The following is a 20,328-nucleotide window of genomic DNA, read 5'->3' on the forward strand; positions in this document are numbered from 1 at the left end:
TTTGAGGGTCACGGAGGTTTGCACCCTCTTTCCACATTCCAGACATTCATATAGTTTTTCTCCTGTGTGAATTATTTCATGCCTATAAAAGTTTCCCAAAAGACTGAAAGACAAATGCTTTCCACACTCCAGACATTAGGTGATTTCCCTCTCGTCTCAGGCAGCACTTCCTTCCTTCCTTCTGACATGTCCATCCTCCTAAAGAGAGCAAGGGGAGGGAAGGGCCGTCAAAGGTTCATCCCCTTGCCCTGAGGGGAGTCCCAAGCCTGCCTTCCTCCCACTCCCTGCTCTATCCTGCCCCTTTCCCCACTACTCCTGAGTTCTCTTCTGAGGGAGAGGCCCGCAGTCTCAGCATCCAGCCTCAAACTTCTTTCCCTCAACATTTCCCGCCCTTTTTTTTTTTTTTTGCTAAGCTCCGCCTGGTCTGGTGAAGGAATCCCCCCCAACGCCTCCGATGCCATCCCATTGGCCGGGCCGCTGTGTGACCCCGCCCCTCGCTCGCTGCAGCATCGTCGTTCGTCGTCCGGGCTTTTTGCTCCCGTCTGGGCTCCTCCCGCCCCTTTGGCTCCGCCCCTCAGCTGCCTTCGCCGTAAGTGGAGTATTGCGAGCTGCTGGGTCGTTTCATTTTATTTCGGGCAGTCGCTCCAACAGCATCGCCAGGGATCAATGGGGCGGTTCCTCCCCCGCCCCTCCTCTGTTCCTCCCCCCTTCCCCTGCCTCTCATCTGGCTCCCCCCTCCTACTCTGCCTTTGCACTGGCCGGGTGAAGCCCACCGCCGCCTCTGGGAACGACAGAAAAGGGGAGGTTTGCAGGTGGGAGCCTCTTTGGCAGACCAAAAGGGCTGGGGCTGCAATAGATGGGGCTGCAATAGATGTTCAAAAGGGCTGGGGCTGCAATAGATGGGGATGAATGCAACAGGTGGGAATAAATGCAACAGATGGGAACAAATGGACATTTCAATGGCCGGCTTCTGTTTTTGAGTGCTGGAACCCTTTATGCCTGGGCTGCCTCTTCTCTCCCCGGAGCTGCTCCCTTTCCCTCCCCACGAAGCCCCTTCTGGGTCTGCCCTGAGCTGGGCGTGCAGCCACGCGGGTACCTCTGCGTGGCCCCTTTCTCTTCTCTTGGAGTGGGGGTGGCCGTTTGCAGCTGGGCTTTCTTTACTGCTGGGTCTCCCTTGGGAATGGCCTCCCCTACCAACACCCCCAGTCCAGATGCCCCTGGCCGTCTGGTTCCCCACGCTTCGAGATCTGGTTCTCTCCCCAACAGAAGGAAAGGCGGGCAAGGTTATCATTACTGCCAGCATCAATGATTCCTTCATTATATGAATCTATGTATTATAATAAACAGTACTTTAATTTACAATGCCACCTGATTCCCAGTGACTGGGCATTTTACAAGTGAGTTAACACATTTATTATAAATTGTTCTGATGACTTTTGAATTCCATCCACGCTAGAAGTGAGCATGCTGTGTTAATGGATCACCTGCCAATACACCTCTTCCCTGTCCTTGTATCTTTCTGTGGTTCCCCTTCCTTTTGAATTCTTGTATTCTGAGTGGCTGACTCTCCACCTCCCCTTAGTTTAGTTTAATAATGCATCAATCCTGTTCCTTCAGCTCAGTCTAGCCTTCTCCCTCTGCCCCCCCCCCCCAAATATATATCCTGGGATGAAGGATTAGAGCTTATACGGAGTGTACCTAACTCAGCTTTTGATATTCCTTGCTGCTGAGCTCCGTTGTAACCTATCCTTTATTTGATAAAGGCCTCCAGGCTAACCGCCAAGTAGCCTGGCTAAAGTAACTTGTGAAATGCAAAATGTGACATGTTTGTTGTAACATAATGTGAGATAACACCTCCTAACAAAGATCTGGGATATATACCAGAAAATGTATTCTTCTTTTCCCAACGGATGTCTATTCTTTTCAGAGCACTGAGAAAATCGTGAGGTTTGCATGAACCATGGATATTGTTTCTATAGCTACGATTTATGCAAGCAGTGTGTAAAACTATATGAAGAAAGTTTTGCGTGCACGCCTGTTTTTCTCTCCTTGCTCCTTGTTCAAGGGGTGGGAATGGGGGGAGATTAAGGTTGCCCAGTCTTGCTTTGACCAAATTAAAGACTGGTTTATTAGCTGCCTCGTGTTCAGTTTCATTGGATTTATCAAATTCTGAGCTGCACCCAAAAACCTAACTTATTAAGAGCCTGTCTGTGGCGCAGTGGTTAGAGTGCAGTACTGCAAGCTACTTCTGCAGCCAGCTGCCTACAATTTGACAGTTCAAACCCCACCAAGCTCAAGGTTGATTCAGCCTTCTATCCTTCTGAGGTGGGTAAAATGAGGACCCAGATTGTTGGGGGCAAGAGGCTGACTCTGTAAACCGCTTAGAGAGGGCTGTAAAGCACTGTGAATCGGTTTATAAGTCTAAGTGCTATTGCTATATTCCTTTCACACTCCAGCCTTCTGAGCGTTTGATGGTCCTTCTGTAAACAGAAAGCATTTGGGGGGGAGGGACTGTTTTGGCCTACTTTTAAGGTGGTCCAGTTTTGGGGCAGTATATAAAACTGTCATGAAGGATAACTTCAAACTATATTGGAGTAGCAAGCAGGGTTGAGTCAGCTGCCCCCCCCCAGCTGTTCCATCACACTCCCCAATCCCATTTCTCCTTTCTTGCCTCTCCTCCTTTTCCAAGGACCTTGTCAGCTCCATCATCTTTGGCTTGGCGCCTCACTAGTGTCCTGCCATCAAAGGACTAGGGGGCAGGGGGACAAATGGGCAATAAACTATTGTGGGAATTAGGGAGAAATGACAGCTGAGGAAGAACAGATCAACATAGAATCAGTTTGTGCAAGGCATCTTCAAGGCCGTTTATTCTGAGTGTGGAAATTTACCAGCCCAAACACCACAAAACATCTCTGCACCGCATTGGCTGGATTTGGATTGGTCATGGAAGAGGGATGGAAAATGAAGGAAATAGCTTTGTCTTCTTGAGTGGAAAACTTAAGATTCCTCCTCCAGCCACAGTGGCTGATTGGGCAGCCACATCTGCCAAGAGCACAGGACCATGGGCAGCCTCACAGCAGCAGCAACCTGCGTGGCCCCAGTACCAGAGGGGGCAGCTCAACCTGCCACCCTTGCAGGGTTAGCACCGGTGAGGAGGGCTCATAAGACACCACTGGTGGGCATTAAATTTAAAAGGGACCCCATAGTAACTGGGGTTCTTCTTGGCCCAGGTTTGCAGCTACATGTAGGAGTAGAACCATGGAGGTGCCAAAGTGAGATGTGTCACCATGGCCCTAGAAGGGGCCACTTCACAGTGAAGAGTCACTGCCCACAGTGATGATACCGTGGACCTGAGAAAATTCAACCACTTCATGGCGTGCTCCGCAAGCAGTTCAAGGACCCCCTGGCCAACCATAAAGCTAGAGATGGCATCAAGACCATTAGCCAGGGATGGAGAGGAGCTGCTGAGTATATCCAAGAGGTTCGTGACCTGGCTTGCAGGTTCATTGACTGGCCACAAGACATCCTGGTTGGCTGCTTCCAAGGTTAGTTGAGTGATTTCAGGGTCAAGAACTTTTGTAAACTATTTCAAACTGAGACTTTGCAACAGGAAAAATAAGTTTTTAGACATTTTTATTATTTAACAAAAAAAATCATGGACATAAGAGACTGACATTACACTGACTTGCAAACGTGTCTTATGTTTGAACTTATGCCCACAGAGCACTCAAACTACATATGCATCTAATATAAATCCTATAAAGTACTAGAAGAAAAAGTAAAGGGTCTAGAAGCAACTCTTATTTTGAAACTCGATGAACAAAGTGAGAAATCCCAACTGAAACAAGACGATACTGCAATTAAACACAACAGAGAGCAAACAGCATCTTTGAAAAACTGACCCCATATATGAAGTTCAATTACTCAGACATGTATCCGACTGAAGATCTTTCCACACTCAGGCATATGTAGCATTTCCCCCAATGGGAACCCTTCGATGTCGATGAAGGCGTCTACTCAGTAAAGTTCTTTTCACACTCAAGGGACGTAGGTGTTTTTCCTCAGATGGATTCCTTGATGTGAATAAAGCTGCTGGTTTGAACTGAAACTTCCCCCTCAGTCCAGGCATGGTTTTTCTCCCGTGTCAATCATTTGATGTCTATACAGAGTTCCTCTCACATTGAAACACATTCTACATTCCAGCATTTATAGGGGATCTCTCCATGCACTCTTTGATGCTGACAGAGGTTTGCATCCTTAGTAAGCTCAAGGTATTTTACCATGTTTCCCTGAAAAAAAAGACCCGGTCTTATTTTATTTTGGACACCAAAATAAGTACTAGAAGATGAAACAAATGTGTTGTGTGGGCTGCAGGCAAGCTGAGATGCGAAGATGAGCCTGTCATGGCTGGCCGCCGACTGCAGCCCAACTAATGGCTTGGCTCTTGGTCTGGGCAGTGCATCTGGATCGCCGGCCTCCCCTTCTGCACCTCTGCCTCCATCTTCTCCCTATATCACCGTGTGAAGATGAGCCTCTCACAGCCAGCCACTGCTCTGGCCTGACTCTCAGCTGTCTCCCCCCTCGCCTCTGCTTTCACCTGCTGCTTGCACAGGTGATCAACTCACTTGTGCTGTGTGGGCTGTGGTGCTGCCAGACAGTCGGCTCGCATGGGCTTGCTGTCTCCTGTGTTGGTCATGCCCACCTCTTCACTAGGGTTCATTTTTTGGGTATGGATATTAGCCACACGCTTAAAAATTAGGCCAGAGCTTATTGTTGGGAAAAAACGGCATATGATTTTTCTCCTATATGGATTCTTTGATGCCTATAAAGCCTTCCTCACAGATCGAAGCTTTTTCCACACTCCAGACATTTATGTGGAAAAACCAGTGTGAATCATTTCATGTCTATTAATGTTGCTCTTCCGAGTGAAGCACTTTCCAGACTCCAGACATTGAATGGTTTCTCTCCTGCATGATTAGATGGTTTTCAAGACCTCTATTTGTTTCAAAAGATTTTTTACATTCTGTGCATTGATATTTCTTTTCTCCCTCGTGGATTCTTTGAAGATTCCTGAGTCTTCTCTTCTCCTCTCACTGAAGCTCTTTCTACACCCCAGGTGTTTTTGCTTTTTCAATCCTAAGTGGACTCTTTGATGTATAATAAGGTGTCCTCTCCAATTGTAGCCCTTTCCACAATCCAGACATTTATATGATTTTTCTCCTGTGTGAAACCTTTGATGTTTATGGAAGGTTCCACTATCAATAAATCTCTTTCCACAGTCCAGGCATTGATACAGTTTCTCTCCTGAGTGAATCCTTTGATGTACATAAAGGCTGTTTGTCTGACTGAAGCTCTTTCCACATTTGAGGCATTTATAAGGATTTTCTTGTGTGTGGATTCTTAGATGGTTTTCATGATAGTTATTCTTTTTGAAGGATTTTTCACATTCTGGGTGATATTTCTTTTTTTTCTCGTGGATCCTTTGGGGATTCTTGGGTTTTCCAAAAGCCCCTCCACCCTCCAGGCATTTATTTGTTTTTTTTCTGGAGTGAATGCCTTCATGTTTTTCAAGAATTTGAATTGTTTTGAAGGATTTTTCATATTCCCAGCATTCGTACACTTTTTGTAAATGGATTCTGTCATGTTTATATAAGCTGCTAATATGATTGAAACTCTTTCCACACTCAAAACATTTATAAGGTTTTTCTCCTGTGTGGATTCTTAGATGGTTTTCAAGATCAATATTTTTTTTGAAGGATTTTTCGCATTCCAGGCACTGATATTTCTCTCTGCCTTCCTGGATACTTTGGGGATTACTGGGTCTTCCGAAGGACTCTCCGTCCTCCAGGCATTGATTCGGTTTCTCTATCAAATGGATCCTTTGATGTCTATAAAGGTTGCTTCTATCACTGAAGCTCTTTCCACAATCCAGGCATTTATTTGGTTTTTCTCCTGTGTGGGTTCTTAGATGGCTATCATGGCTGCTCCTCTGACTGAAGCTCTTTCCACACTCCAGGCATCTATAAGGTTTTTCTCCTGAGTGGACTCTTTGATGTCGATCAAAGTTGCTCCTATGATCGAAGTTCTTTCCACACTCCAGGCATTTAAATGGTGGGTCACCTAAGTGGATCCATAGATGGCTTTCAAGATGGTCTTTTCTTCTGAAGGATTTTTCGCATTCTCGGCATTGATATTTCCTTTCTACCTCCTGGATCGTTTGGGGATTCCCAGGTCTTCTGAAGGACTCTCCGCCCTCCAGGCATTTATTCGGTTCCGCTATCAAATGGACCCTTTGATGCCTACAAAGGTTTGCCAAGTAACTGAAGCTCCTTCCACACTCCATGCATTTATACGTTTTCTCTAATGAGTGGATTCCTAGATGTTTTTGAAGACAGCCATTACTTTTGAAGGATTTGTCGCATTCCGAGCACTGATATTCCTTTCCTCCCTCCTGGGTCCTTCGAGGCGTCCGGGCTCTTCCAAGAGAACCTCTGCCCTCCAGGCAATTTGGTTTCTCCTGATGTCTACAAAGGCTTCCGAAATAACTGAAGCTCTTTCCACACTGGAGGCATTTATAAGTTTTCTCTCCCGAGTGGATCCTTTGATGGCTCTGAAGACAGCCATTATTTTTGAAAGATTTTTCGCATTCCGGGCACTGATGCTTGTTATCTCCCTCCTGGATTTTCTGGGGATTCCCGGGTCCTCCGAGGGACCCTCCGCCCTCCAGGCCCGTCTCGGGATCTCCGCCCGTGTCCTCCTCCCCGCATCGCCCTCCGGGCAGTCCACTTTCCTGGGGTCCCCCGGGGCTCATCCGTCCTGCAGCCTCGGGGCCTCCCGGCCTTTCCCCTCCGTGTGCCGGGGAACCCGCGCCGGGACCGAGCAGGGCTCTTCCGCCTGGCCCGCTGTCCTGCTCCTCCTCTCTGTCGGCGCCTTCTTCCTTCCCCCGACGGGCTCCTTCGTCCTCCTGCGGGGGAGAAAGAGAAGCGGGTCACGGCTGCGTCCCCTTCCCCGCAGGGGAGGCCCAGGCCGAAGCCTCCGCCTCTCACGGGCCTTGCGGGCATGTTGGAGACGAACACGACCTCCCCCCCCCCCCCATAGGCCTCTGGCTCCCAGGCCTCTGTGACTCCCAGCATCCCCTGCGCCAAACCTGCATCATCCGGGCTCCTCGGTTGCCGATTCAGGCTGCTCCCTTCTTGCCCGTTTAGTTTCCGGAAGTGGAGGCTTCACGCGCTTTTCGGCCGAAGCGCCGCCTGTTCCTCTGGAGGAACCGCCCAAATGGGTCCTCCTGCCAATCGGCGCCCTTCCCCAGAACGACCAATCGGCGCCCTCCTCCCTTTCAATGAGCCAGAGTGCGCCTGCGTGGAGACGATTCTTGTTCTTTTCACGCTTGAAGGTGAGGCGGGGTGGGGGCTGTCTTTGATTTTTGGGGTCCGGTGTCCCCCCCCCCGCCCGCATCCCGTCTGGCGGAGGCCGAGGGTCCCTTCTGGGGCTACGGATTCACTCAGAGATCTACCATCCTGCTATTGTCTACCTGAGTCTTACATTATATTTGCTTGCAAGCAAACTCACAGAATTAGGTAAGTGGCCGCTGCCAGGTGAAGAGATGGACAAGGGGCGTGTGCAAGAGACCAGATGCAGGTCAGGGAGAGGACCCGAGTGGGTGGGGTGGCTGAGAGGTCGCAGATAGCTAGGCAGTGTGCAGCAGATGTCGGGGAGGGTGGGCAAGCGGCCAATGCCTGGTTGCAGAGGACAGGGAGGATGTGCAGATTGGGGGGCAACCATGCAACATGACATTCCCTGCTGGATTCCCCACCGACTTTCTCCCTGCAAGCTGTAGAGGTGTTGTGGCAGAGTTGGTGCAAGCTCTCCACAAGTTGGAGGAAGGGAGGAGATCAAGAAGACCAAGGAACAAACACGCAGCAGTTCTGGAGCATCTTGGAAGGCCACGTAGCTCTGGGATTGAAAAAGCAGCTGAGTTGCAGCACAAAACCCAGTCTTGGCCCAGCCAAACAAGGGCTTTACAGGACAACCTGTAAAGGAAATCGTAAAACGGTCTTGTTCAGACGTTTACTTGAGTATTTGGGCTGAGAATCTATATACAGTATATAAAAGCGAAATACCACTCACGCATCATCCCAAAATTTCCAGAACCCTAAAGCTTACAAACTGGAAATTTCGCCCATATGTTCTTCTTGGCTTCTAGATGCTCATAAAGAAAGGATTTTTTGAAATGACTATCAGAGCATTCTTATTTTGTTTATTATTAACACGCTCCTCTGATGCTAAGGAGTTCTACTCCCCTCCCCACCTGAAAAGAAATCTGTTCCAGCTGCAGTTGACCTAAGCCACGCCCAGGCTCCTTGCTGTCTCCTTGGTCACACAGCAAATACTGTTTCAGTTTCCAAACAGCCCTCAACTCTCACACACTGAAAGGATGCCAGCCAGACGAATACCAATGGTTGCTGGTAAATAGAGGCAAAATTCCCCACCCCCTTATTTTCCTCTCCAAAAACTTGCCCGATCGCAGTTTTGTAGCGAAGCAAGGGTTCCCTGCTAGTACAGTATACACTGAAGTTGACAAAGGTTGAGATGGCAATGAAAGGTGTGAGAGGAGGACAACTAGGCCCTAAACCTGGTATAGGCCTCTGCTTAATTGAAGGCCTCAAATTAACAATATATAACTCCGGCTGAGCTGAATTCGCAACCATGGTGAACTATTTGTAATCTGATGAGATTTTGCAAGATTCACATATGTTACTACCCACTACTACTGCAAAAAAGGAGATATTTACTGGACAATCAAAAATAAGAGCTATTTGGATCACGAATGTCTGGGACATTGAGAAAAAGGGGAACTGAAAGCAGGAGATGGCAAATGGTTGGGGAAGAGTTGGCGTATACCTACAAGTGGGTATTAGGCGATGGACAGTGTGGGAATAGGCAAGTCCATCCAGTAAGATTACATACTACTGGGGGGGGCTTCAGAAGGGGATAAAGGAAGAGGGTAAATCTCAAATAGGGGCCACTGATGGTAGCTATTCCTCGCTGGACTTAGCTGCTATTCCTGGACCTCATTGCAATGGGTTGTTAGCATTTTCTTACTGAAATGTTATGGTGGCTTTTTATGTTCCAAATTGCTCATGAAATAAACATCTGATCTCAAAGTAAGATTTATTGCCTGTGGGTTTGTCTGTATTTCCTCTACAAATTATTTTTATAACAAAAGTGAGTGTTCACACCTGTCTTACTGAGCTGTAACTAGGTCTGGGATAAATATTCAAGCCGTTTCTTAGTCCTTGATAAGCCCTTTTGCATTTCATCAGGAAGCATTTTAAGAAGCCCTGGCGGGAGAGTGGTTAAAATCATTATTACAGGCACGCTCTGCCCACAGCCTGGAGTTCGAGCCTAATACAATTCAAGGCTGATTCAGCTTCCCATCCTTCTGAGGATGGTAAAGAGAGAATTGTCCAAGGCAACATGGCAACCTCTGTCGTCCCCAATTTACAATAGTTTACTTAGTAACCTGTCAGATCAGTGTATGTGCCATTCTTCAATGGAAGGAGGAGGTGGGGGAAGTTGGTACAAGTAATCCTTTTGATGTAACCTGAATATATTAAATCTTATACTGAATCTGTATAACCTACACATGACATACAACTGGAGGACTGGAGCCAGATGTCCAGAAACTTGTCACCTCTTGGAGAGATAGCAAGAGCAGAAGGGACCATAAAAATTCCAGCTCTGGAATACATTCCCAGAGAAGGGGAGAGGGGAATTAACATGTTGGTTCTTTGTTTGACGAAATCCACATGTAAATAAGTGGTCCTAACTCCCCTTATCTATTACTGTATGCCTGCGAGCCTCTTAGATTCTGCTTTGAATAGTGCTGGAATCATCTTTCAATAAAGATTTCCTTTTGAAATGTATAGTTTTCAGAAGTTCATTCTTTTCGGTTGAACGGGAAAAGTCCAGTGCTTACATAGCCATTCAAAGTTATAACGGCACTGAAAAAAGTGACTTAGGACCGTTTTTAGTTCCAACCTTTGTAGCATACCCATCATCCTGTGAAGAAAATTCAGGCACTTTGCAACTGACTCACACTTATGACCATGGCTGTGTCCCGGGGTATATGTGATCCCCTTTGGAGACCTGACAAGCAACATCAGTGGGGGAACCAGATTCGCTTAACAACCGGATTACTCACTTATCAACTTCAGTGATACATTTGTGGCAGGAATGGTTGTAAAATGGGGCAAAACTCACTTAACCAAATGTCTCACTTAACAGAAATTTTGGGCTTGTGGTGATAAGTCGTGGATCACCTGTAACCCTTGCTTTCTAAGCCTCCCACAGTGAGGTAAAGCGCTATGGGGCAGAATATAAGCCTAAACGCTATTATATCAGTGTGTCCATTGTGACCGAAGGACCTTCCACTCTCAGGCATGTTTATGGTTTTCCTCCCACGTGAATCCTTTGATGTCGACGGAGGCATCCACTAACAGTAAAGCTTTTTCCACAGTCAAGGCATTTTTATGGTTTCTCCCCCCCCCCCCATGAGGATTTAGCACCAGTGAGGAGGGCTCACAAGACGCCACTGGTGGGCATGAAATTTAACAGGCATCCCACAGTAACTGGGGTTATTCTTGGCCCAGATTTGGAGCTACATGTAGGAGTGCGGTCCGGAAAGAACCACACAGGGTACCAAAATGATATATGTCACCATGGCCCTAGAAGGGGCCACTTCACAGTGGAGAGTCACTGCCCACAACGATACCGTGGAGCTGAGAAACTTCAACCGCTTCATGGAGTGCTCTGCAAGCGGTTCAAGGACCCCCTGGCCAACCATAAAGCTAGAGATGGCATCAAGACCATTAGCCAGGGATGGAGAGGAGCTACCGAGTACATCCAAGAGGTTTGTGACCTGGCTTGCGGGTTCACTGCCTGGCCACAAGACATCCTGGTTGGCTGCTTCCAAGGGGGGTTAATTGATGTCAGGGTCAAGAACTTTTGTAAACTATTTCAAACTGATGCTTTGCAAAAGGGAAATAAGTTTTTAGACATTTTTATTATTTAACAAAAAAAAATCATGGACATAAGAGACTGACATTATAGTATGTATCAAAGCTGCTCCTATGATTGAAGCTTTTTCCACACTCCTGGCATTTAATTGATTGATCTCTTGTGTTGATGCTTAGGTACATTTTAAGATTTCCATTTGATTTGAAGGATTTTTCACATTCCGGGCACTGATATTCTTTCCTCCCTCCTGGATCCTTCAAGGTCTCCTGGGTCTTCCCAAGGACTCTCTGCCCTCCAGGCATTTACTCAAATGGATCTTTTGATGTCTCTGTAGGTTTCCACTCATATTGAAGCTCTTTCCACACTCCAGACATTTGTAACGTTTGTCTCCTGTGTGGATTCGTTGGTGTGTGTAAAGAGTGCTGCTATGTCTGAAGCTCTTTCCACATTCCAGGCATTTATATGGCTTCTCTCCTGTGTGGATTCTTTGGTGCGTGTAAAGAGCTGCTGCTATGTCTGAAGCTCTTTCCACACTTCAGGCATTTATGTGGTTTCTCTCCTGAGTGGATGCTTAGATGGCTTTGAAGATGGTCTTTTCTTCTGAAGGATTTTTCGCATTCCGGGCATTGAAATTCCTTTCCTCCCTCCTGGATTCTTCGGGGCCTGCTGGGTGTTCCGAAGTACTCTACACCCTTTAAGCATTGATTCAAATGGATCTTTTGATGTCTATGAAGGTTTCCACTCATACTGAAGCTCTTTCCATACTCCAGGCATTTATTAGGTTTCTGTCCTGAGCGGATCCTTAGATGCCTACAAAGGTGATGCTTCAGAGAGAAGCTCTTTCCACACTCCAGGCATTTATAAGGTTTCTCTCCTGTGTGGATTCTTTTGTGTACGTAAAGGCTGCTGCTATGTCTGAAGCTCTTTCCACACTTCAGGCATTTGTGAGGTTTTTCTCCTGTGTGGATTCTTTGGTGTGCGTAAAGTCTGCTGGTATGACTGAAGCTCTTTCCACATTCCAGGCATTTATGAGGTTTTTCTCCTGTGTGGATCTTTTGATGTCTGGAAAGTTTGCTTCTCTCACTGAAGCTCTTTCCGCACTCCAAGCACTTATAAGGTTTCTCTCCTGAGTGGGTCCTTTGATGCTTATAAAGGTATTCATTCAGAGAGAAGCTCTTTCCACACTCCAAGCATTTATGAGGTTTCTGTCCTGAGTGAATGCTTAGGTGCCTTTGAAGAAGTGAACTAGTTTTGAAAGATTTTTCGCATTCCGGGCACTGAAATCTCTTTCCTCCCTCCTGGATCCTTTGGGGATTCCTGGGTCTTCTAATAGACCCTCTGCCTTCCAGGCATTGATTCTGTTTCTTTCTCCAGTGGATCCTTTGATGTCTAGAAAGGTTTCCCAACTGTCTGAAGCTGTTTTCACACTCCAGGCATTTATATGGTTTCTCTCCTGGGTGGATTATTTGATGTGTAGAAAGGCTGCTCCTATAATTGAAGCTTTTTCCACACTCCAAGCATTTAAATGATTGGTCTCTTGAGTGGATGTTTAGATGCACTTTAAGATTTCCATTTGTTGTGAAAGATTTTTCGCATTCCGGGCACTGAAATCTCTTTCCTCCCTCCTGGATCCTTCGGGGCCTCCCGGATCTTCTGAGGGACCCTCCGCCCTCCAGGCCCGTTTCGGGGTCTTCGCTCGTGTCCTCCCCGCATCGCCCTCCGGGCAGCCGCCTTTGCCTGGGCCTCCTGGGCTCATCCCACATGCAGCCCAGGGGCCTCGAGGCCTTTCCCCGCCGTCTCCCAGGGAACCCGCGACGGGGCCGAGCAGGGCTGCTCTGCGGGGGCCGCTCTCCTCCTCCTCCCGGGCAGCTCCTCCATCCTCCTGAGGGGGAGAAAGAGAGGCGGGTTACGGCTGCGTCCCCTTCCCCGCAGGGGAGGCCCAGGCCTCCCCTCCGCCTCTCACGGGGATTCCGGGCCTGCTTGAGGCAGACCCGGCCTCCCTCCAAGCGTCGCCCCCGCCAGTCTAGGCCTCGGACTCCCAGGCCTCCCTTCTCATGAAAAAACCACCCCGGACTGCGATTCCCAGCATCCCCTGCGCCAAACCTGCATCATCCGGGCTCTTCTATCTCCGATTCCGGCAGCGGCCTCCTTCCCGCTAATTTCCGGAGGCTACACGCCCTTTTCCCCGGAAGCTCCGCCTGTGCCAATGGAGGAACCGCCCCGAGCAGCCTTTCTGCCAATCGGCGTCCTCCTTTCTGTAACGAGCCGGGGGGCGCCTGCGCAGTGCTGAATGTCTGCCTGTTCCCCCGCGTCCAGTCTTGCGGAGGTCGGGGTCCCTGTTTGGGCTGCGGCTTTCCCCCTCCGGGGTCTCCCCCAGGCAAGGCGGGGCGGGCGGGGGCACCTCCAGGCAGGTGAAGCTGAAGGGGCTCCGCTTCCTCCTGGGGGACTCCGGCCAGTCTCCTCCAGGCCTCCAGGTAGCGAGGGGGACCCCCCCAATCTAGCTCCCTCGCCCCCTTTTCCCGTCTCCTCCCCCCCAGCCCCCCCTTAATATTCCTCTGCTGACCTCCAGGAAGGCGAAGCTTTTCCTCCGTGGCTCCTCGGGAGGTTGCGCCCCGTGCAGCCCCCCAGCTCTGCGTGTCCCCCGTTGAATGCCCCCTCCCTCCCCAGGAAGAGGGACCCGGGGCTGCAGGGCCCCCCGCCTCGAGGGGGCTTTTCCCTTTAATGCGGTGCCCCAAAGGCTGGAGGGGCTCCTGGTCCTGCTGCTTCTCCTTGGAGCAGTTCCATAGCTTTTTAATTTTACATCTCCCGCCCCCCACCCCCACATCCAGCCAAAAGCCACTTTTGAGGTCTGAAGTCATTTTAATCTTCTTGTTTTTGCACTCAATATCTGAGATAATCTGATGCTGGAGCCCAGTGAGGTTCTCAAGGTGGTTTTGGACCTATGCAGGAAGCTCCCTTGTCAGCTAACAGAATAAGAACAACCGAGCTGGAAGGGACCTTGGTGTCAGGCGACCGAACTTTTCCCATTCACTCAACTAGAATGAACTTCTGAAAATGATGAGACAATTCCTGTAGGAGTTCAAAACAGGGACTGAGGTCCCTCAGGCATACAGGGATGCAAAAGGGAGGTTAGAACCCCTCCCCTTATCTCGATGTGTATTTAGTGAAACAAAAGCCAATATGTTAATTCCTCCCCCCCTTTTGTAAGGAAGGATCTTTTTCACAATTTCCCCCACCCCCTTTTTAGAATGAACTTTTCCAGAGATTCCCAGGACACATCTCACTGGAATTTTTATGATCTTCTCATCTCCTGGCTGTGCCTCTCAGAGGTGATAGGTTCTGGCCATCTGGCTTTTCCCCTTCCATTGTATCATGTGTGGGTTATACAAATTCGATATAAGATTAGATATATTCAGGTTACATCAAGAAAGGATTTCTTTATCAGCTTCCCCTCCCCCTTTTCTTCTTCCACTGGAGAAATGACAGATACACAGATCTGACACTTGGAGGTCTTCTAGTCCAGGGGTCGCCAACCTTTTGGACCTCGGGGACCACCAAACTCATAATTTTAAATCCCAGGGACCACTAATATGAATTTTGACTGATGGTGGCTTGTTGACGTTGGTGACAGAGAGAGAGATAGATCTGATCTAACCTCTGTCCCCCCCCCTCACACACACAAAAAAGAGGAAGGGGTGGGATTCAAAATGGTTAATGGGGGGGGGGGAGCCAGCCAGGTTTACCAGAGAACCATCCAAAATAAAACTAGGAAACCATAGGGAGATGCTCACATTTATTGTAGCCCCAGGAATGGGATAGCCGCTAGTCCTAGGTCTCACATGGCTGTGGAAATGGAATCCAAAAATAAATTGGAGGAAAGGAACTGTAACATTCCAGAGAGACATCATATTTGCAAAAAGTTCAGAGAAAAGGATAAAGAAAGGGACAGAGAACAGAGAATCAGCCATGATCGGACAGTCGGCTGAACCCATTAATATTCCAAATGAGTACCAGGATCTGGCCCAAGCATTTAGTGAGGAAGCTTGTGATGAACTCTCACCCCATCGAGCCGCAGACTGCGCTATCGAAATCCTACCAGGGGCTAAACTCCCAAAACCGCAAATGTAATGCATGATTTTTGTTTTTTCCAGGTAGACCTATCTGTTTTTTAAGGAGGGCAGGATGTCAGATCCATGTTTCTGTCATTTGTTCAGTGGAGGAAGAAAAGGAGGGTGGAGGCTGATAAAGATATCATTTCTTCATGTAACCTTATATCAAATTTGTATAACCCACACATGATAGAATGGAGGGAGAAAAGCCAGATGGCCAGAACCTATCACCTCCAAGAGAGGCACAGCCAGGAGATGAGAAGATCATAAAAAATCCAGTGAGATGTATCTGGGGAATCTCTGGAAAAAGATCGTTCTAAAAAAGGGGGGGGGGAAATTAGGTATGTTCTGGGAAACTGAGAAAGATCGTTCCTACAGAAGGGGTGGGAGGGAATTAACACACTGGCTTTTGTTTTTCTAAATACACATCGAGATAAGGGGAGGGGTTCCAATTATGAATTGTCTCATCTCAATAAAGGATTCCTTTTGATATGTTTGGTTCTCAGAAGTTCATTGTTATTAATTGAATGGGAAAAAGTTCTATAGCCTGACAGTGGCAGAGAGAGATGTGATCTAACCTCTCCCCCCACACACAAACAAAGAGGAAGGGGTTGGATTCAAAATGGTTAATCAGTTTTGTGGGCGTGGTCTAATTTGTGGGTGTGGCTTGGTAATGTGACTGGCTGGCATGGCTTGTATGCAAATATTATATTTATGGAAATGTTGAATTTTTTATAAAGAAAAGAGCAACTTTTACCCAAAATCAGGCAAAGGAGGCAGGCAGATTGAGTTGCTCACAGAAGTAGATTCACTCAGAGATCTACCATTCTCCTATTGGCTACCTGAGTCTTACATTATATTTGCTGGCAAACAAACTCACAGAATTAGGTAAGTGGCCGCTGCCAGGTGAAGAGATGGACAAGGGGCGTGTGCAAGAGATCAGATGCAGGTCAGGGAGAGTACCCGAGTGGGTGGGGTGGCTGAGAGGTTCCAGATAGCTAGGCAGTGTGCAGCAGATGTCGGGAGGGTGGGCAAGCGGCCAATGCCTGGTTGCAGAGGACAGGAAGGATGTGCAGATTGGGGGCAACCATGCAATATGACATTCCCTGCTGGATTCCCCACCGACTTTCACCCTGCAAGCTGTGGGAGTGTTGTGGCAGAGTTGGTGCAAGCTCTCCACAAGTTGGAGGAAGGGAGATCAAGAAGACCAAGGAACAAACACGCAGCAGTTTTGGGGGTTAATTGATGTCAGGGTCAAGAACTTTTGTAAACTATTTCAAACTGACACTGCAAAAGGGAAATAAGTTTTTAGACATTTTAATTATTTAACAAAAAAAATCATGGACATAAGAGACTGGCGTCATAGTGTGTATCAAAGCTGCTCCTATGATTGAAGATTTTTCCACACTCCTTGCATTTAAATAATTGATCTCTTGAGGGGATGTTTAGATGCATTTTAAGATTTCCATTTGTTTTGAAAAAATTTTCACATTCCGGGCACTGATATTCTTTCCTCCCTCCTGGATCCTCTGGGGATTCCTGGGTTTTCCGAAGGACTCTCCGTCCTCCGGGCATTTATTCAAATGGACCTTTTGATGTCTATGAAGGTTTCCACTCATATTGAAGCTCTTTCCACACTCCAGACATTTATAACGTTTCTCTCCTGTGTGGATTCTTTGGTGTGTGTAAAGGTTGCTGCTATGTCTGAAGCTCTTTCCACACTCCAGGCATTTATATGGTTTCTCTCCTGTGTGGATTCTTTGGTGCGTGTAAAGAGCGCTGCTATATCTGAAGCTCTTTCCACACTCCAGGCATTTATAAGGTTTCTCTCCTGTGTGGATCTTTTGATGTCTATAAAGGCTTCCCCTCTCACTGAACCTCTTTCCACACTCCAGGCATTTATGAGGTTTCTGTCCTGAGTGCATCCTTAAGTGCCTTTGAAGATGTGAATTTGTTTTGAAGCGTTTTTCGCATTCCGGGCACTGATATTCCTTTCCTCCCTCCTGGATCCTTTGCGGAATCCCGGGTCTTTCAATGGACCCTCCACCCTCCAGGCATTTATTCAGTTTCTCTCTCCAGTGGATCTTTTGATGTCTAGAAAGGGTTCCCAACTGTCTGAAGCTCTTTCCACACTCCAGGCACTTATAACGTTTTTCCCCTGTGTGGATCCTTTGATGTGTATAAAGGCTTCTCCTCTGAGTGAAGCTCTTTCCACACTCCAGGCATTTATTTGGTTTGTCTCCAGGCTGGATTGTTTCATGTTTGCAAGTGCTGCTCCCATCATTGAGGTTCTTTCCACAATTCAGGCATTTATGAGGTTTCTCTCCTGTGTGGATGCTTAGATGGCTTTGAAGATGGTCTTTTCTTCTGAAGGATTTTTCGCATTCCGGGCACTGAAATTCCTTTCCTCCCTCTTGGATCCTTTGGGGCCTACTGGGTATTCTGAAGGACTCTACACCCTTTAAGCATTGATTCGAATGGATCTTTTGATGTCTATGAAGGTTTCCACTCATACTGAAGCTCTTTCCACATTCCAGGCATTTATGAGGTTTCTGTCCCGAGTGGATCATTAGATGCCTACAAAGGTGATGCTTCAGAGAGAAGCTCTTTCCACACTCCAGGCATTTATGAGGTTTCTCTCCTGTGTGGATTCTTTTGTGTATGTAAAGGCTGCTGCTATGTCTGAAGCTCTTTCCACACTTCAGGCATTTGTGAGGTTTTTCTCCTGTGTGGATTCTTTGGTGTGCGTAAAGTCTGCTGGTATGACTGAAGCTCTTTCCACATTCCAGGCATTTATGAGGTTTTTCTCCTGTGTGGATCTTTTGATGTCTGGAAAGTTTGCTTCTCTCACTGAAGCTCTTTCCGCACTCCAAGCACTTATAAGGTTTCTCTCCTGAGTGGGTCCTTTGATGCTTATAAAGGTATTCATTCAGAGAGAAGCTCTTTCCACACTCCAAGCATTTATGAGGTTTCTGTCCTGAGTGAATGCTTAGGTGCCTTTGAAGAAGTGAACTAGTTTTGAAAGATTTTTCGCATTCCGGGCACTGAAATCTCTTTCCTCCCTCCTGGATCCTTTGGGGATTCCTGGGTTTTCTGAAGGACCCTCTGCCTTCCAGGCATTGCTTCTGTTTCTTTCTCCAGTGGATCCTTTGATGTCTAGAAAGGTTTCCCAACTGTCTGAAGCTGTTTTCACACTCCAGGCATTTATATGGTTTCTCTCCTGGGTGGATTATTTGATGTGTAGAAAGGCTGCTCCTATAATTGAAGCTTTTTCCACACTCCAAGCATTTAAATGATTGGTCTCTTGAGTGGATGTTTAGATGCACTTTAAGATTTCCATTTGTTGTGAAAGATTTTTCGCATTCCGGGCACTGAAATCTCTTTCCTCCCTCCTGGATCCTTCGGGGCCTCCCGGATCTTCTGAGGGACCCTCCGCCCTCCAGGCCCGTTTCGGGGTCTTCGCTCGTGTCCTCCCCGCATCGCCCTCCGGGCAGCCGCCTTTGCCTGGGCCTCCTGGGCTCATCCCACATGCAGCCCAGGGGCCTCGAGGCCTTTCCCCGCCGTCTCCCAGGGAACCCGCGACGGGGCCGAGCAGGGCTGCTCTGCGGGGCCGCTCTCCTCCTCCTCCCGGGCAGCTCCTCCATCCTCCTGAGGGGAGAAAGAGAGGCGGGTTACGGCTGCGTCCCCTTCCCCGCAGGGGAGGCCCAGGCCTCCCCTCCGCCTCTCACGGGGATTCCGGGCCTGCTTGAGGCAGACCCGGCCTCCCTCCAAGCGTCGCCCCCGCCAGTCTAGGCCTCGGACTCCCAGGCCTCCCTTCTCATGAAAAAACCACCCCGGACTGCGATTCCCAGCATCCCCTGCGCCAAACCTGCATCATCCGGGCTCTTCTATCTCCGATTCCGGCAGCGGCCTCCTTCCCGTCTAATTTCCGGAGGCTACACGCCCTTTTTCCCGGAAGCTCCGCCTGTGCCAATGGAGGAACCGCCCCGAGCAGCCTTTCTGCCAATCGGCGTCCTCCTTTCTGTAACGAGCCGGGGGGCGCCTGCGCAGTGCTGCATGTCTGCCTGTTCCCCCGCGTCCAGTCTTGCGGAGGTCGGGGGTCCCTGTTTGGGCTGCGGCTTTCCCCCCTCCGGGGTCTCCCCCAGGCAAGGCGGGGCGGGCGGGGGCACATCCAGGGAGGTGAAGCTGAAGGGGCTCCGCTTCCTCCTGGGGGACTCCGGCCAGGCTCCTCCGCGGCCTCCAGGTAGCGAGGGGGACCCCCCCAATCTAGCTCCCTCGCCCCCTTTTCCCGCCTCCTCCCCCCCAGAAGCCCCCCTTAATATTCCTCTGCTGACCTCCAGGAAGGCGAAGCTTTTCCTCCGCGGCTCCTCGGGAGGTTGCGCCCCGTGCAGCCCCCCCAGCTCTGCGTGTCCCCCCGTTGAATGCCCCCCTCCCTCCCCAGGAAGAGGGACCCGGGGCTGCAGGGCCCCCCCGCCTCGAGGGGGGCTTTTCCCTTTTAATGCGGTGCCCCAAAGGCTGGAGGGGCTCCTGGTCCTGCTGCTTCTCCTTGGAGCAGTTCCATAGCTTTTTAATTTTACATCTCCCGCCCCCCCACCCCCACATCCAGCCAAAAGCCACTTTTGAGGTCTGAAGTCATTTTAATCTTCTTGTTTTTGCACTCAATATCTGAGATAATCTGATGCTGGAGCCCAGTGAGGTTCTCAAGGTGGTTTTGGACCTATGCAGGAAGCTCCCTTGTCAGCTAACAGAATAAGAACAACCGAGCTGGAAGGGACCTTGGTGTCAGGCGACCGAACTTTTCCCATTCACTCAACTAGAATGAACTTCTGAAAATGATGAGACAATTCCTGTAGGAGTTCAAAACAGGGACTGAGGTCCCTCAGGCATACAGGGATGCAAAAGGGAGGTTAGAACCCCTCCCCTTATCTCCGATGTGTATTTAGTGAAACAAAAGCCAATATGTTAATTCCTCCCCCCCTTTTGTAAGGAAGGATCTTTTTCACAATTTCCCCCACCCCTTTTTAGAATGAACTTTTCCAGAGATTCCCAGCACACATCTCACTGGAATTTTTATGATCTTCTCATCTCCTGGCTGTGCCTCTCAGAGGTGATAGGTTCTGGCCATCTGGCTTTTCCCCTTCCATTGTATCATGTGTGGGTTATACAAATTCGATATAAGATTAGATATATTCAGGTTACA

General features: G+C 48.6%; 2 protein-coding genes and 1 long non-coding RNA gene across 4 annotated transcripts in view; 1 reads left to right on the top strand and 2 right to left on the bottom strand.

The window, feature by feature from the left end:
• Positions 1–3,616: 3,616 nt before the first annotated feature.
• Positions 3,617–20,328, bottom strand: part of LOC148129444 (uncharacterized) — a 31,483-nt gene continuing 14,771 nt past the window's right edge. The window contains exons 1-2 of one of the 2 annotated variants that reach the window (XM_087944007.1): positions 7,148–7,271; positions 3,617–6,964 (exon numbers count right to left, since the gene is read on the bottom strand). In XM_087944007.1, coding sequence (XP_087800133.1) covers positions 4,976–6,964; positions 7,148–7,156 — 1,998 coding nt within the window. In that variant the 5' untranslated portion in view covers positions 7,157–7,271 and the 3' untranslated portion in view covers positions 3,617–4,975. Of the gene's footprint in view, positions 6,965–7,147; positions 7,272–20,328 lie in introns of those variants that run through there. The other variant, XM_087944008.1, reaches the window with a different exon arrangement.
• LOC148129445 (uncharacterized) lies at positions 11,047–18,666 on the bottom strand. The gene is given in 5 exon segments (XM_087943991.1): positions 11,047–11,521; positions 11,523–12,463; positions 16,951–17,445; positions 17,761–18,636; positions 18,639–18,666. Coding segments are annotated over 5 exon segments (2,571 nt in total). The 5' UTR covers positions 18,652–18,666; the 3' UTR covers positions 11,047–11,275.
• Positions 16,908–17,832, top strand: LOC148129446 (uncharacterized). Its single transcript, XR_015745416.1, has 2 exons — positions 16,908–17,034; positions 17,761–17,832. It is a non-coding gene; the product is annotated as an uncharacterized LOC148129446 (long non-coding RNA).

The sequence above is a fragment of the Notechis scutatus genome, chromosome 15 (genome assembly GCF_049901735.1).
Source record: "Notechis scutatus isolate UNSWTSFEM ecotype Mainland chromosome 15, rNotScu1.2, whole genome shotgun sequence".
Taxonomy (NCBI): domain Eukaryota; kingdom Metazoa; phylum Chordata; class Lepidosauria; order Squamata; family Elapidae; genus Notechis; species Notechis scutatus.